The sequence below is a fragment of the Morone saxatilis genome, unplaced genomic scaffold (assembly GCF_004916995.1).
Source record: "Morone saxatilis isolate NCDOM2014 unplaced genomic scaffold, NCSU_SB_2.0 Contig20, whole genome shotgun sequence".
NCBI classification, from domain to species: domain Eukaryota; kingdom Metazoa; phylum Chordata; class Actinopteri; family Moronidae; genus Morone; species Morone saxatilis.
The window spans coordinates 13601456-13618166 of record NW_023339763.1 but is presented as its reverse complement, the minus strand read 5'-3'; the positions used below and the strand labels follow the sequence as shown (position 1 = coordinate 13618166).

Below are 16711 nucleotides of genomic sequence, written 5' to 3'. Positions count from 1 at the left end.
ACTTTATACTTCTATTCAACTATATCTCATTGGCAAATATTGTACTTTCATGTCACTACATTGTCAGACAGCTTTAGTTACTACTTTTCAGATTACAATTGTTCATACCCTTCCAGTGAAAACCATGTATGTACAAATAAGGTGATTTTGAATTGAACGTGTCTGGATAACCTGAAGAATATAGTGTTCCATTATGGATTGAGAAAATTCTCCTACATCTTAGACTAAATAAACTATTGAAAGACCCTCTTGGATTAGCTAGAACATGCTTTGTGATCAAAGCTGCTCAAGTGTTTCTGTTCAGGGATTTATTGTGATCTGTTTAGAAATCTAAAGCTGTGAAAAGTGTAAAACATGCAGATACTTCTTATAACACTATATTATTGTGGCTTACATTTTCCCACACATTGTCTTTGGGATTTGAATGGATCAGTGTGGATATGAATTAGCGTTTAGTCTTGAAAAAGTCATGCAAGTGACATTCTTTTCACAGCAACATGAACTTTAATGTCAAAATAAATCCCAGGTTGTCCTCATTCATTTCAATTACTTTTCCCTACATTATTCTCTGATTAGGACTAAGTCTTTATAGCGTATATCACAGGTAGAGCTGTTTTTGCACAAGTATTACAGCCTTGTATAGACTGTTGACTGATATGGGAAAAAATTGCTCAGACAGTGAAAGACACCACATGACAAATTGAATGGCATCATACCACCACCACCACAGCTTGGAGATAGGGGAGCTAAAATGCAACATGCATTATTCTTGTTAATAAAAATTCATGAACATGTGTCTGTGCACGTGTTTTCGTGCGTTTTGTTAGTGTGTGTACGTGTGTGTGCATGGATATTTGCGAAAACAAATTCAGATGTTTCCAAAGCAGCAGTATTTATAGTGTATCATCAATGCTTATTTGTCAGTTCAGAAATACTGAGGTAAGAGGCTTCCAGAAGGACACTGATGATATAAAAAATAGAATCAGGCTTATACAGAGTGTTTTGGCAACTATTTATTCAACATTTTTTATTTCATACATGAGAACAAACCTCTAAATTAAATATAATAAATCCCACAGACAATGGGAGAAAAACACCTCCATTACGGTGCAATATATTGAATCAAGCCCTCTCAGTACAGCTTGATATGAAACCTCTTATTTCACCAAGGTACATCAGAAGCTGAACTAATGTGTCTAGCTCTAATCCTGATCTTTACTGAACTTTACTGTGGATATTCTGTATTTTGTGAGTGACTGACCGCTATACATAAAGATGTGTTGCTACAAGGAGAACAAAAGCATTGAAATGCTTACACACCATAAGCTAAAATTAGAGAACATTGTGTATGAACACAACTTCTATCATTCTTGAAACTCATGATTATTTGCAGCATATTTCTAAATATCAGAATTTGAAATCAGTGATCATATCAAAAAAACTCTTTCTTAAGTCTAATATCCCAATGACAGCAAGATGACAGAATTACTGAAGAATCACTGAATAATTTTATTAACATTGTGATAATCTTAAACTCAACAAAATACATGGTGTCAGCATTCGGGGACTTGCAGAGTGGGAATGCTCACGAGTCCCCTTTTAAAGACAGAAAACAGACAAACAAAAAAGTCTCTAAATGAAATATATTCCTGAGATGCAAAACAAAAGAAACAGATATAATCAAAAATAAAATAAAAGATCAAAACATCACTTCATGTGGTTGTGTCACATGTTGCTGTCATCATTGTGACAATTTGGAGATTGGACTGATTGACTCTAGTGTCAATATTGCAGAGGAACAAAGAAGTGCACTGAAGCCAAACTGTACAGCAAAGACATATGAAGGGTCAGAGGAGGAGAAATAGGACTGGACTTGGCCATGTCATGCTATCATCACTGCTATGGAGAATAGAACCAACAAAACCACGAGTTAAAACAAAATATAAACCAGTTAAAAAAGAAAAGGATTTTGTATAGACTTAAAGTGGCCATTACTTTCTTATCCATCCCTTTTTAATCAGGGATTTTGAGTTTTTAGTTGGTATGGGCCTCTAATTTCTTGAAAATGGAGACAATTGCCAGGGCAAACTTGGAGCCAAATGTGTGTGCCTGACTGTAACTGCAATATTCTGTGACCAGAGGTGCTCCTGGGGTAGTGCAGTGCGGTGAAAAGGTTCTAGCATGATGAGGTTCTAGCATGATGAATACATAATGCAGTTTTTATGAGCTTCAACAATCACCAATCAGCTCATCTCATCCCTCTTTAAAAGAAGGTGGGGGGAGAGTAAAGGAGTAAACTGTAGGTGCAGAGTCACAAGGCACAAATAAACAGCTCCCCAAATATGTGTCCAAGGATTTTCTCCCTTTTTTAAGATGAATTTACATTTCAGGACTAGCTGAAATGTCGTGAAATGATATGTAATTTTATAAAATAATTATATCAGTGCACTTAGTCAACATCTAAATTAACTTATAATATATTAAAATTGCCTAATACAGCTGAACACACACATATGACTCCTGCTGCTGATGGCTACAGGTTTAATCACCTGAAAGGAAACGATACTACGATGTACAAGCAGTTGTTAATGACAATACTGCTGGAAATCTCCCATTAATTGAACCTATTACAAACTGCTTTATCGCATTAAATATGTAATTAATGAGAATTCAAACTCATGCATACATGAATGTTTTTTGGTCGGTACCTGTACAAAACTGCCAAAATGAAAATTGTTCACAAAATTTGAAAATGAGCCAAAATGGAGATAAATAAAAAAAATGGACTTGTGCCCAAATAAGACGTCACTGCGACTACATTAGTGCTATTACTATCTTGCCACCAGGATGAAATTAGAGGCCCATTGGATATTAACCGAACTGATATATGTTGGAAAACAAGGAGGCAACAAGTTTAAAGCTTAGTTTCAACCGACAACAAAAAAGAAATACGACTAATAACTGACCCCAAGCTACAGTTGATTCTGTCATAGCAAAATAGTGCATGATGTTATGTGCCAGGCTGTTAGAATAACAAATTAAAAAAAGATTCAGGTTTGGTCTAACTATCATAAAAAGCCATTTGCAACAAATTAGCTCATTACTGTCATGTCAAAACAAATATTTACAAAACAAAATACATTTCACCATTCACTAAGAAGTATCCATCAAATTAGTCAGAGTGCATAATTCAGTAAATGGCACCTGTTTCATTTCTAATGCAAACACCAACTCATCACAGCAGACCTGGTTATTTATGAGTGTTCATTTAATATAAAACAGCCTGTTTCTCTGACTTCAGAATCAACAAATTGATTCGACCACTCTCTTATTTGTCAGATGGATACATAAGCGTAGAGAAAACCGAAAATTTGATTGACACCGTCATTGATTTAAGACACATTGAAAAATAACTACATAGAAAAGTTTAAAAAAAAAAAAGAACAAGACATTACATTACATCATTGTGATAAATGTATCTATACACACTTGTGATACAGAAGGTTTCTAAAGACCAGAGCCAGTCTAGAACACTTTAGTCTGGACCTACTGAAGGTTCATGGTGAGACTGAAGTTAAACCTGTAAATCGTGGTCTATTGGTTGAACTGCACTGATATTGTAAAATATGGAAACTTTGACAAAGCTTCTGCATTTTAAAAACGAATAATTAATGCATTTAAAATCATATAAAACCTAAATTTCTACATGTGAGGTGATCAATCTAATGATTCCCAACTTGTGATTCACTCCAGCAGTGCTTGACTTATAACACACACAGAAAAAGACCTTACTTGCTGACCTTATTTGCATAATGTTGTAAATTGGCCATCGAATTGGAGACAGCTGGGCCCACTATTTTATTGCCCTTGGTAATAATTTGCTCCCTCTTAGTAGATTAGTGCCTTGTCTTTAGGTCTTTAGTTCCAGAGGCCACATGTTTATCGCTCTTTCACAGGAGAGTAAATCAGCCAAATTCCTGCAAACTGATGAAAGACAAATGGCAGGGATATATGAAAAGAAACTGAAGTTGTTTACTAGGATAGTTTCTTTTAGTGTGTGAAACTTACATTGCCTCTAACATGAAGGTAAAACTTCTTTTAATGCCTTTGAATTCCAATTGAAGGATTTGGTGAAGTCAGATGCACATTTTCTCATATTTCTGTGGACAAAAGGCCAACAATTTTTCCAGATAGTTTTGTAATTTTCTTTTGTTGTTTATCATATTTTCCCTAACACCAAATCCTTCAGTTCTGTAGCACCCAAGAGCATGCCACAAACACAAGAAGCCACTGTTCTCCAATATTGAGTTACAAACATATTTCCATTGTGGTTCTTTCTTAAATAAATTCAATTGAAATAAATTAAACATGAAAAAGAACCAAACAAAAACACGCTAATGTGTATTACCAAAGTTTAGTTTTCACACATTATTTACATGCCCTTTGCCAAAACAAAATACACTTGTTTCAAAGTTTTCTAATAAGTATGCAATCAAAAATGAAAAAAGTAAATAGATATGGTGGCTAATATACAAATTTTAAGGAATATGGGAATCCAGAATTTAACAGCAATTTTCACAATCAACCACATTTTAGCAGACACAATATACAGCGGGGAGCTTAGAACCATTTAAACCAAAAATATTAGAAACATCATTTTTCTAAAAAACATGATTTAGCTTACATTTTCAAAAAGATGAGCTGTTTTATTTTTTTCCAGAATTGAATCAAAGACAGCCTTGTCAGCTTTCCACTACCCATTTTAATAGGAGAACCATCCCAAGGCGATCTAGTCGTTAGCAAAGGAATACATACTCATTCAGACATTTTTGTGCTTCTCTATTTATCAGTTTTTTAGGTTTGGAAAGGAGGCCCCTGCAGATCTATGACCCAGCACTCACACACTATTTCCCTTTTTTCTCTTGCTTGAAGACCCCATGAAATGGAAATCAAAGATCAGTTCATGGAGAGTGACTCTGACAAAATGGAAATAAGAAGAGAAATTATGCAGTTTACGACGTGGGAGTGTGCGACATGTTGGTGATATCTAACTCCATCGTTAGAAACTGGAAAACAGAAATTTGGAGGTGACAATACAAACAAAAAAGGATTTGTAGTGAACCGGATGTTATTACTGTTTGTAGATACCGTGGTAATACTATGATTGGATGCTTCTCTGTGAGCCAGTAAATGAACAGAAACGTGTGTACAAACCACTGTGGAAAGCTGCCTGGACCCCAAGTGCACAAGAGGTATCAATCAAAATGACATTAGTGAAAGACTGAGGAAAACTAATTTAACACTAAATTGCCTGTACATACTGTAACTGAGTACCTGTTTTTGTCTGTATTAACTCCTAATGGTTCATTTTACATTTCACAGGGTCCTTCAGCCTTAATATTATTCCAATGTGACATAATCATAAACAAAATAATTCAAAGTGAAAAGCTAAACTCATTTCAGTACAATTTATACAGCTTTTAGAGAGAGGAGATTGACTCTTTCTGTACACCTGAACCCTTAATGTGGATCACAAACTACGTAAGCTGTCAAGAGGACACTGAAGGTGTTGGTGTTTCGCTAAACTGCAGCCTGGACAGTGCAGGAATATACAGACAAAAGTACATAGGGACAGCAGATTTAGCAAATGGTTTTATATACTTGATTGAGTTTATTTGATGGAATGCTTTGTGTATTCTCTGCTCTAAACAATACCACAGTACCCTTTATTACCCCTACCCTAATAATGAAAATCATATTATATACTTATCTGACAAACCTTGCTACAGTTTTACACAAAACCTTCTTCTTATCTTACAAGGGTCAACTGTTTTAATTACAAGTCTATTAAGAGGGGATGGGGTTTGTGGGAGGTGGATCATCTAAAAGTACCATATTCAGTGTGATAGACATGTATAAGGCGTAAAACAGCAAATATTTTTCATTTCAAATAAAAAAGACGCAATGCATAATCAAAAGCTGTGAGCTAAGCAATGAAATGATGGTCGAGTTAACCATCTACGAAGCATTTACATTGCTACTGACAGACGATACATGAAGGCATTGACAGAAGTTCAGTGGCGTCTGTATTTTTAGGCACCGTGTTGATGTGAGATATGATATTTGTTTGTGGTCGTGTGTGAACAAAGGGGATATAGTTATGTGTTTGGGTGTCTGCTTGGGGGAAAACAGGAGAGAGGATGAACAGGGGGCCATGTAAGAAGCAGTCATGGTAGATATACAGACTTCCAGGCATTCATGTCAAACATGAGGAACAATATGAAAAAGGGGACAACTTCAGCAGCAATGGCAAGCTGCCTGTGAACACTGGCTGCCAAAAAAGAAAGAAAGAACGAAATAAAGGACAAGATGTAAATGATAGAAATGGGCTCAACAAAAGGCAATAATAGGAAAACACTCGGGGAACCTCTCTGCCTGTGGACTGCCTGTGGGTTCCTCGTTGACACGACGGGAACAGTGGTCAAAGGTGGAGAAGAAAAGGGGGAGACAGAGGGAGAGAGAAAAAGAGATACAGAGATTGAAAGGGGGAAAGGGGAAGGAGAGAGCTGCACAGCTCCCTCTGCAGTCTAAATGAAGTATTCTTTCTTTTCTTCTGCGTGTGCATGGTTGCCCTCGGCGTTGATGATGGCTGTGTCGGCGTCGGGCGCATCGTCCGCTCCTTTGGCCTCGTTTGTCAAGTATGTTCCTGAGGAAATGAAAAAAACAAACCTATATCAAGGAAAACAAATACCGAGCAGCCCTGCATGGTGTTTGCTGCCTGAGGCGAAAAAACACATCTGAAGACAACATCAGTAATGCTACATAATTCATATACAGAATGATGAGAAGCTAGGATAGTACGGGATATGTAAATGCAGCAGGGAGTAAGTGTGTAAAACCCTGCACCCACAAACACCTTCACTGTTCTCAATGGTGGCAGTCATGGCCTAAAGTTGCATGTCCAAATAATGTAAAGGCTCTCTTTATTTAAGAACTCAATTTAGTGTGGAGACTGACCATTAACCATTTATTATTTATTTTTATCTTTTTTTTTCTCTCTCTCTCTCTCTTTAGCTAAGTCCCTACATGTATAAAGCAGGCATGTTATATATATCTTGTTATTTTCAATATAAGTTTTTAAAAATACTATTATTGCATGTTCAGAATTGTGTGAGTCCACAGGTTTAAACACAGGGCAAATATCTGTTTATGAGTGATAGAGGAGAGTCTACTGCGAATATAAGAACTTAAAGGTAAAGGTAAAAAGGTAAAAAGGTAAAAAAAACCACATTGGAACACGGCCTTAATTCTATTTGGGGAATACAGATGCTCTAAATCTAGGAATTCCCAGTTCCCATAATGCTTGGGGCAGTGTAAACAGGAAGTATAATGTCGCCATGGATTCAGTGCGTTACATTGTAAGCTACAACTTGAGCCCCATTTTCTTAGGGTGGATTTGTTTACATTTGGGCAAATCGTAATGAATAAAAGTTTGCCAAACTAGCTATTTGAAGTTTCTATTTGTAATGTACCTGAGGATGTCGACTATTACTGGATTACTTTGAGACTGAAGAAAATTTTAAAACATGATGACTCTCAGGCAAACTCTGAAGTGAACTCTTACCATTTCTAATCGGATTTATGGAGTTTGGAGCTAATGATATCCTCAGAAAGTGTAAGGCACACTGAATCTAATGTAATAAAATATGTGTATTGTTTATTCAGATTTGGCTGAGTTATGAGAACAAAACAATGTCATTTTTTTTATTATTTTGGAAAAATAGATAACATAATAACCCAGTAAGTCTTGTGTATGCACTAGCTGCATCATACTATGTGTGTAGGACTAAAGCCTTCTTTTTCTCCACTGCAGGTATGTCGTGGACTTGTAACTTGGGAATTGGGGAAGGACTCTGAGTATTAGGAAATGCTTCACTAGTTCCATAAGCCTTGAGAAACTCATGTCTGGTCCACTGTGGTCTTACCTTTATGCCTGGCCAGGTATCTTCCCAGGACAATGATTAAACACAAGGTGACAAAGACCACTACAGCCACCACTCCTCCGATCAAGGCATGGTCAGTGCCATGCTGCCCCACAGCGTTTGGATCTGACGAAAGACAGAGAGAGAAACAAAGAGAGCACATAAAGGCACCGTTTGGTGAGGTGAGGGAGTGAGGGCAGCGGAACAGCAAAAGGCCGACAATACAAAACAGAGCAAGGAGGAAAAAAGAAGATTATTTCCAGCTCGTTCCTGCTCTAATGAGCTGCTGTCATTCCTCTCTCCTTTCACATCATGCAGTCAGAGCAGAGCTGCCTAGCTCTCTCAGAATAATAAAATGAGAGAGAGAGGGAGAAAGATGGACAACGCATTGACACAAAGAGCAGCTACAGGCAGACACACATTCATCCTGCAAAATGTAGGAAAAGGAGAATGAAAGAGGGAATCAGAAAAAAAGTGAATAATTTAGGATCGCCCCCACAGTGTTGCAGGAGTCCCCAACATGCAAACCAGGGCAACAGTGGAAGAGTAGTACACAGTAAATAAATCATCATACACAAAATAAAAAGGGAAGATCAATCTTTTTCTGTTTCTCTTCGCGAGGAAGGATTGTCATTGGAAAAATGAAATGGGTGTTACAGAGTTGCTACGGGTCCCCATCCGTTGGAAAAGCAGTCAGAATGATCAGAGAGTCGTGAAAGAGTGAAGAATCTGCATGATGAGGCTGTTCACGCCTCATTCAAAGACCCATCACAGTTTTCCCTTGACTTCAACAATAGCTTATTTCTTTTATTTACCTCGACTTCTATGTCTAGCTTGCAGGCTATTGGAGGTAAGAGTAGGGATGTGACAGTAACAGTGTCCACTGCAGGTGAATAAAAAAAAAGTTGACAGTGACAGCAGTGGGGGAGAAAGAGATAGCCTGTATTATTCATATCAGTCCATGACACCTGAGAAATTAGCACTCATCTCATTATCCTCCTCCGAGTGCCAGGGCAGGCCATATACAGCCCTGTCACTTTGTGCGTGTATGTGGGCTCATGATAGCTGAAATATGGCAATGTCAGAGCAGTGTAAGCCGTGATAGAAGGGTGGTTTAGACTCACAGCACACGGCGTATATTGACAATGTTTCTCTTCAGTATTCTCCTTTTCTTTCTGTGTCCACCCATGTGGCCAAATTGAACAGCTGGCTTGCTCTCGCTCCATAACTCTCCATGGTCTGAGTGACCAGGCGGTCACACTTCACTGCCTCCCAGTGGACAAACACACACTCATACCGACGCACACGGCTCATACACACAGGCGTGTGTAGCGTGGTTTCACTGCGCTGCAGTTCTGCTTGGTCAGTGGAGCAGAGAGTAGAGGAATGTTCCCCTGGCACGGCCCAGCAGGGCGAGGACTCGAGGCGTTTAGTTACACACATGGCTGTGTCTCTTCACCTCTATCTGTCAAGACACTGAGTGTTTTTTACCAGCATACACACTCACTGTCCTATCTGAGCTTCAGACCTGGCTGTTACAACCCAGTGCAGGCAGGCACAACAAGCATGACATACAGTCCTGTGTCTGTCTATAGAGTACTACACACTTTGGCCATGCAGTATGCTGGTGTCATGTCCAAGTAGGTTGGGCTGTACCCATGACTATTCCAGAACAAGTTGTCTGCTCTTGTTGCGTCTATGGCATCACTTACTTAAAGGACTGCACTGAAAATCTGTCTTCTGAGAAGAATTGATTAGCTGCTCTGAACAGATTTTAGCATGTTCCTTCATGGAGGTTTAAATACAATAGTGACCTCAAGTCATGGCATCTGTATCAAAATTATCGATACATCGTGTAGGATGATCCACTTTATTTTTCACTGTTGATTTGTATCTTCAGTATGTTCCAAACACTCACAGTTTCTCCAAAATATTGCAAACACATATACGCTATTGCCTCCTCATAGATCTCTGACTCTGACAGAAGTAGCATATTTAGTGATTTACTGGCAAAGTGGCAATTATTTTCCACATACTGAGCATACGAATCAATGGCGGAGAAGCTATGCTGCAGTAGCAGTTTCTATGGATGCTTTGATGCTTTTTTGTGTGCATCACCATTTTATAGCTTCTCTCAGTCCTGGTTGATTTAAGCTCCCCCAATTTTACCCTGTTATGTCTGTTTACAGGTCTTGGGGAGTACTGCATATGTAAAGAGAAGTCGTGTAAAGCCTTTTGTTGCTTCAGAAGAAACTGCAGAAAGTCTCAAAGTGATGTCACTTAAGTTAGCCTCGGTTTGGGCTGAAGAATACAAGTTTGAAAATCAAGAAAGTCTTCAGAAAGAAGGGTTAGGAAGAGCTGACCTTTGTAGCCCACCCCTCATCTCTGCTGAAGGCTAGCGACTCGAGGCTACATGAACCGTTACCAGCATAACAAACTTTTGACTTTCAGGTTTTGACTATGAAGTATTTTGTGTGGAATAAAAAAGTGGTTTATGCAACTGAACCACTTTTTTAAAAACCTGTCCATTTTGAGCCTGACAATGGTAGAGGACTGCAATACTAAATCTATGGAGTACTCATTATAGCCAACAGGGGATAGATAGGGGACGTATTTGATATTCAAGATTAGATTTTCAGATTAACTCATGAAGTAACAGAAGCCTGTGACATAAATTCGTCATAACTTACAGCGTGTAAGTGTAAATACTTTTCATGTGAGTGCCTTCAAAACATGGTTCATCTACTGTGTTCTTATGTATTCTGTTCTAGTCCACGGCTACTCACGGAAGGAGAAAAATACAGCAAGGGCGTACAAAGACACACAGAGAGAGGAAATGAAAAAATAGAGATTGATGGACAGGAAAAGGCTGAAATTTCAGTTGGAGCAAGACGGAAAACGAAAGACGACAAGGAGGAGAGGGATCTAGAGAGGAGGGTTATACATTTTCATGGGTCCAAAACACATTATCTTTTAATAAGGGCACATACATTCTTCTCTGTGTGATTTAATATGTGAGCGTGGAAGAGCAAACTCCTCTTTTAATATTTATAACACTCTCCTTGTCGCCTGGCCTAGCGAGTTGGGCTTGTGTAATAAATGAAAGGAGTTCAGGGCTTCTGTGAGCCACTGCTTTGCTGGACTGAACCGAAAGTGTTACTCTTAAACTGCCCCACTAACTCCTCATCTGATCTGTTTCACTGATGCTGGCTCCATATGGGGTTACTGTGGAAGGATATGTGATATTGATACTGTGTGGGTTTTCAAGAGGATGTGTAAAGGCTGGAAATGGAAACAATATCATTTACAGTCAAATTACCTGGTCAGATAAAATTTCATTCAGCATATAATTACATTCCTCGAAGGAATTTGAAGCATACTGTACATCAAATTAAAAGCATGGGGTGGCATGGGGTGGCAACTCTAAGAATCGTTAGTCTTATATTGGTTCCAAAAAGGTGGTACACCGATTTCTAAATTATGTGCCAAGGAACATTATTAGTTCAAGTGAAAGCTCTAGTATTTCCATCAAGGACTCAGCTGGAGAGAAATTATGAGCATACAATAAAAGCTGGACTGCCTCTTTAAATCAGGTCATCACCTACGTTTTATACCAGATCTGAACTTCTGCAATCATACATTAATACAAATGTGAATGGTAAAACTATTATATCAAAGAAGGGAAGCTGAATGGAGATGACTGAGTAGTTTAAGTATTTAAATGGCTGGTTTTGTTAGTTGAGGGTGATACTTCCCTGTCTATCAAAACTTCAAAAAGAATAAAGAGGTCCCTCCTCCAGGCTGGACATTTTGATAATATATGCAAACCTAGCTCCAACATTAGCCTCACCATGTTTCTGTAGACCCTAAACACCAATGTAAGCACATTTTGTCAGATTGATGAGGATTCACCAGTAGAGTTATAGTTATATTTGTTTATTCCTCATATTAACAGCTTCGTCGGATATTTCTACTCTAAACTCTTGTTGTATTACGAATATGTGTCCTTGTCTTATTCTTCAAACACTATATTCAATGTCTGAAGAACTTCACAAGAGACGTTTACCATTCAGTAAAGAATTGTTACAGCATCTCTTGGGCCTGACACCATCCTCTGCACCGCCTTTCATCTAAAGTCATCTTTTAAATTAACAATCTCAAATGATCAGACGCAGCATCCTTGAATCCATCATATCAGTATGCAACTCAAAAGGCCTTTCCATACTGTAGATTAACATATCTCTCTCTCTCTCTCTCTATTCCCCCCTTGGTATTAAATTTGTTATTATTAAAATTCATCCCCTACAGGCATCTTTTTCTTCTTTTGGATTGCACTTTTTCCTCTCTCTATCTTAGATATAGCTCTATGATGCAATAGGTATAGTTGCTCAGATCAATAAAGCAGCAGCTAGCTTAAGCATGGGCTTATAGAGCTGCAGTGTCCTTGTGTCTGTGGTGTGGGTCAGGGAATCTTTGAGCGTGTTAGCACACAAAATAGAAAATACTAGTTTGCGTTAACAGGAGCTCAGATTCATGGGATTCAAGGTGTGACTTTATTGTTGTTGTTTTTTTGCAGTTAATATGAGTATTTATCAGATAAGGAGTCTTATATAAGATATAGCCTGATTACCTAAAATAAACTGTGACCAAACATAAGAAACCAAATAAATAAAACCGTTATGACTTGCCTCTAATGGCTTCCATAGTATTTGAAAACACTGCACATTACATCATTAAATGTGAAGCAAAGAGACACATATTACTCTGCATTACTCCTGCTGCAGTAAAAGTCAGGGACACAAAGAAAGAGTGCCTGCAAACATAGGGGAAAGGGAAGAAGAGAAAGTGTTGAAAAGTGCCTGCAGACTTCACTTGCTCAATGAGTCAATTATGCCCAACTTTTTGGCTGAGACTGGAAATTCACCAATCTGCATCTAATGCCGCCTCTACTGCCAAGATGAAAGAGTCCCTGGAGGCTGAGGCAGAGGGCCGAAAGACACGTGCGTACACTCCTGAATGAATGCAACCATGCATGTGAGAGAGTCAGAACGACAGAAAAGAAGAGACATTGCAGAGACATGCGTGTGTGTTTGTGTGTGTCCTTGCACATTATTGCTTGCTGGGTCAGAGTGGATTAATTAGATTCTGAAAACAAATTACTTCTGCTAATCATTCAATAAAGCCCACACGTGGACTTGGACACTATCTTGAATATTCAACAACCTCCTTCTCTCTTCTCAATATGAAAAGAAATTGTGGTCAGCAGGGTAACAGCATGAAGTTATAAGCAAAGCAAGATAATTAATCTTATGAATTAATTAAGTCACATGCAAAAATCAATCTATCAAAGTAGCTCAATGTTAGGCAAATTCATAACCTCTTCAAAACAGCAATAAAATACAACAAAGGGAGATGCAGGGAGATCACATCAATTGTACACCTGTGGTAACTTAATCATGACTATATTGCTGCTGCTTTTCAGTCATAAACTGCATTATGCTGCTGGTTAGTTTGGAAGAATTGTATGTGTGGGCCAAATGCAAGAACAAGAACAGCAGAAAAAGAAGCCCACACAGAAATGAGTGATCTTAGAGAAAGCAAGTTGCCACCACAAGCCCAACAATCCCTGAGGTAGACAAGCAAAGAGAAATTAATAAAAGACCAAATCAAACGTAATGTCAACAAATGAAAATTGCTGACTGCCACAACCATGTGTGTGTGCATGTATGTTTGCACGTGAGTGCTTTGTCAAGATGGCTGAAAGTGTCCCCTTCCATTGAGATTTAATGAAAAGAAGGGCTATTACATGTAATTCATAACACTAGCCCCAGGATCTAATGATTTCTCTTTTTCTGTTCTACACTTTATTCCAAATTGTTGCTATAATTCTTCCCCAAAGCGAGTTAATGTGACAGGTCATCAATAATAATTGCCAGGCAATAAGTGGAAAGACCTTTGCATTATGTTTTAATTTCTCCCGTGATCCTCAGCTTTATGGTGGAGAGTGGAAGAGAAAATGGTTAGTAGATGGTCAGTACTGTTCAATATTTAACCATTACCGCCCCAGGGGATGCTGTAACCCAAACCTAGCCTTTCTGGTTTAAGCACAGCAACCAATCAGCTTCCCCGGTCACTTGCCCTCAAGAAAACATGTCTTTTGCTCATCATATGGCCTAACCTGTGCCCTCTGTTTAAAACAAGATCAATAGCAATGGAATAAAGCAGGTACGAATTACTGCAAGGAATAAAAATAGTCCCTTCCCTTATTGAGTTTTCACAAAAGGTTTGTCCTCAGCCTAAAGCAGCTTCAATAGGTGAATGTGGGGTTAAAGACATAAAACATTGCCTGTGGATTAAAACCTGCCCTTTTAATCCTAAATAATTTGGAATAGCGATAAAACAGGAGTGATTGAAAGTCTCTCTAAATTTGAAAAGGATATTATTACTTTAAGAAGTTTGAGTAATCTGTCTCATTTGTATTTAATTTTGATATTACCCTTTAGCTCATTTGTTCTCTGTTGCAAGTTTTCTTATTAACTCTCCTCAACTTTTTCCTTTGGGTAGGCTCGAGTATTAGATATTTTATGCCATGTTGTAATTTCAGTTTTGATTATTGTTTGATTCTGTACTTGATCTTCCACACATAACCCTGTAGCTTGCATTTTGTAGCCTTCTGTTCTTCTGACAGAGCTGAATGAGAGCTAAAAAACATTCTGACCAATTAAAGAGCTAAACAAATGCAAACTTTTGATACACATACTAATCTCCTCAGTATTTGTAAAAACTCATTAAGTGGTTTGTAAATTCTTAATGTTGATACTTTAAAATGAAAGGGTTTATCACAGGTATATAGCAATTAAGAATTTTGAGTCAGAGACACTGAACGGTAGATTCAATAATTCCCAACTGTTTCATCCTCTTGGATAGCTCATTTAGACAGCGACTCTAATTGAGACGAATGAACAGCTTAAAGCTATATTTTACTTTAGTGATGGATATGCCTCTGTGTAACTGTTGTGATTTTACAATAATAACAACAAATCCTCAGGTGAAGTAATTACTGATGCCTAAAACAGCAAATTCAAGATTAGTGGGGTGATGTTAAAACTTTTTAGCAGTCCTGGCTGGCTTGAGTCTCAGGGTTAGGGTTGGGGTTTGAGAGTGTGCATGTTATAAAGGTCCATTGTGTAACATTTAGATCTATTGGCAGAAATGCAATATAATATGCATAAATATCCTTACCTTAGAGTGAGCCTTTTATATCTACATACGCCATGGGTTGCCTTCCATTGAGGCCCACATGCTGAACTGGTATGTTTCTACATTAGCCCAGAAGGGACAAACCAAACATTAGCACTAGATAGCGGCCACCATAGTTTCTCCTTTGTGCTTGGAAGGGGAGGGTGAAGTGATGGAGTTTCGATCTGCAACTAAAGCGCTAGATGCCACTAAATCCTACACACTAGTCCTTTAATGTATTACTATTCATATGCAGCTTTTTGGCCAGCACTGACTTGAAAAAGCAGAAAGCTCAGACTAATCCCAACTTTTGAACCCTGACCAATCCCTTGCCTCTACTCTTGAATTCTAGTCAAGTGTATAGTCACTGCTATCAACTTCAAGAGGAGAGGAAAGATCCTTTGTGTTTTGCTTTAGAGCAGTGCCCATAAAAAGCATGACGGTTATGGATTATCATGGTAACCTCCACGGGTCCCCACTGACAGTTAAAACCTCAAGTATAGCAACACAATTTAGCAATATCTTTCAAGTTATGGTATACACTTTGATTAAGAGTCTCAAGGTTGTTGGTGCGTTTCTTTACTCATTCCTTCTGTTCCTTTCAGGGAACAACTACTGGACAAAAGAAAAGAGAACTTTTACTCTGCAAGGAGGTAGATGGGTATTATTTTAGTTTTTCTGTCTTCTCCACAGGCAGAGACAGTAGGCATGAATAATTGCTGTCTTCTCGGCAGTGGGCCCTTTTTCTGCGGCAGTATCAGGCTACAGGGGCTGGGGTTGGCCACACGAATGCTGATTATGAGAAGTGAATAGTAAATATTTTAAACACCAGAGAAACCCTTGCGCATGATCCAACCTTTCAGCTTCACAAGGTCAAAGCTAATTTGCAAGCCATGAAAAAGCATTTGGCAAATTTTAGAGAACTCTGTGGTGGTGGTGGTGAGGGGAGTGAACGTGTATGTGTGTGTGTTCGTGGAAGGGGGGTCTGATGACATTTCATAGACCTCTGATACTTAGCGAAAGAGTTATTATAGCCATTAAGGCTGGCTGGGCTATTGAAGCAGTGTGTGTGTTGGGCATACCTGCCAGCGCTTCATTAATAAAGCGAATCACAGACTGCAGTCCTGCATCAGTCCTGCCATTATACAGTATGGATGAAAAACAGAGGAATATCTTGCATATCTGTACACTAGCCTCATACACAAAGGTCAACAACAGTTAGAATTAAAGGCATTGGGGTACTGTCAAATTTACATTTTCCCATTAGAACCACTGAGTCTACAGGATGAAATATTTATTCATTAATATTTCTGCAAGGAATAAGTGCTCCATTAAATAGTACTTTATTGCATTGGCCACTAATACTCACTATGTCAGCAAAATTAGATCTAAAAAAGCTATTATTGTAAAATGATACTGTAAAATAATGTCACATGTGATATCTTACACAATTTTTTGTAAACACAGAATATTTAATCCTTTAACTACTG

At 38.3% G+C, this 16711-nt stretch overlaps 1 protein-coding gene across 1 annotated transcript in view; it reads right to left on the bottom strand.

The window, feature by feature from the left end:
* Positions 1 to 1012: 1012 nt before the first annotated feature.
* cadm2a (cell adhesion molecule 2a) overlaps positions 1013 to 16711 on the bottom strand; it is a 122137-nt gene continuing 106438 nt past the window's right edge. Inside the window, exons 13-14 of the mRNA XM_035666869.1 lie at positions 7986 to 8108; positions 1013 to 6706 (exon numbers count right to left, since the gene is read on the bottom strand). Of these exons, the coding sequence (XP_035522762.1) occupies positions 6588 to 6706; positions 7986 to 8108 (242 nt within the window). The 3' untranslated portion in view covers positions 1013 to 6587. The remainder of the gene's footprint in view (positions 6707 to 7985; positions 8109 to 16711) is intronic.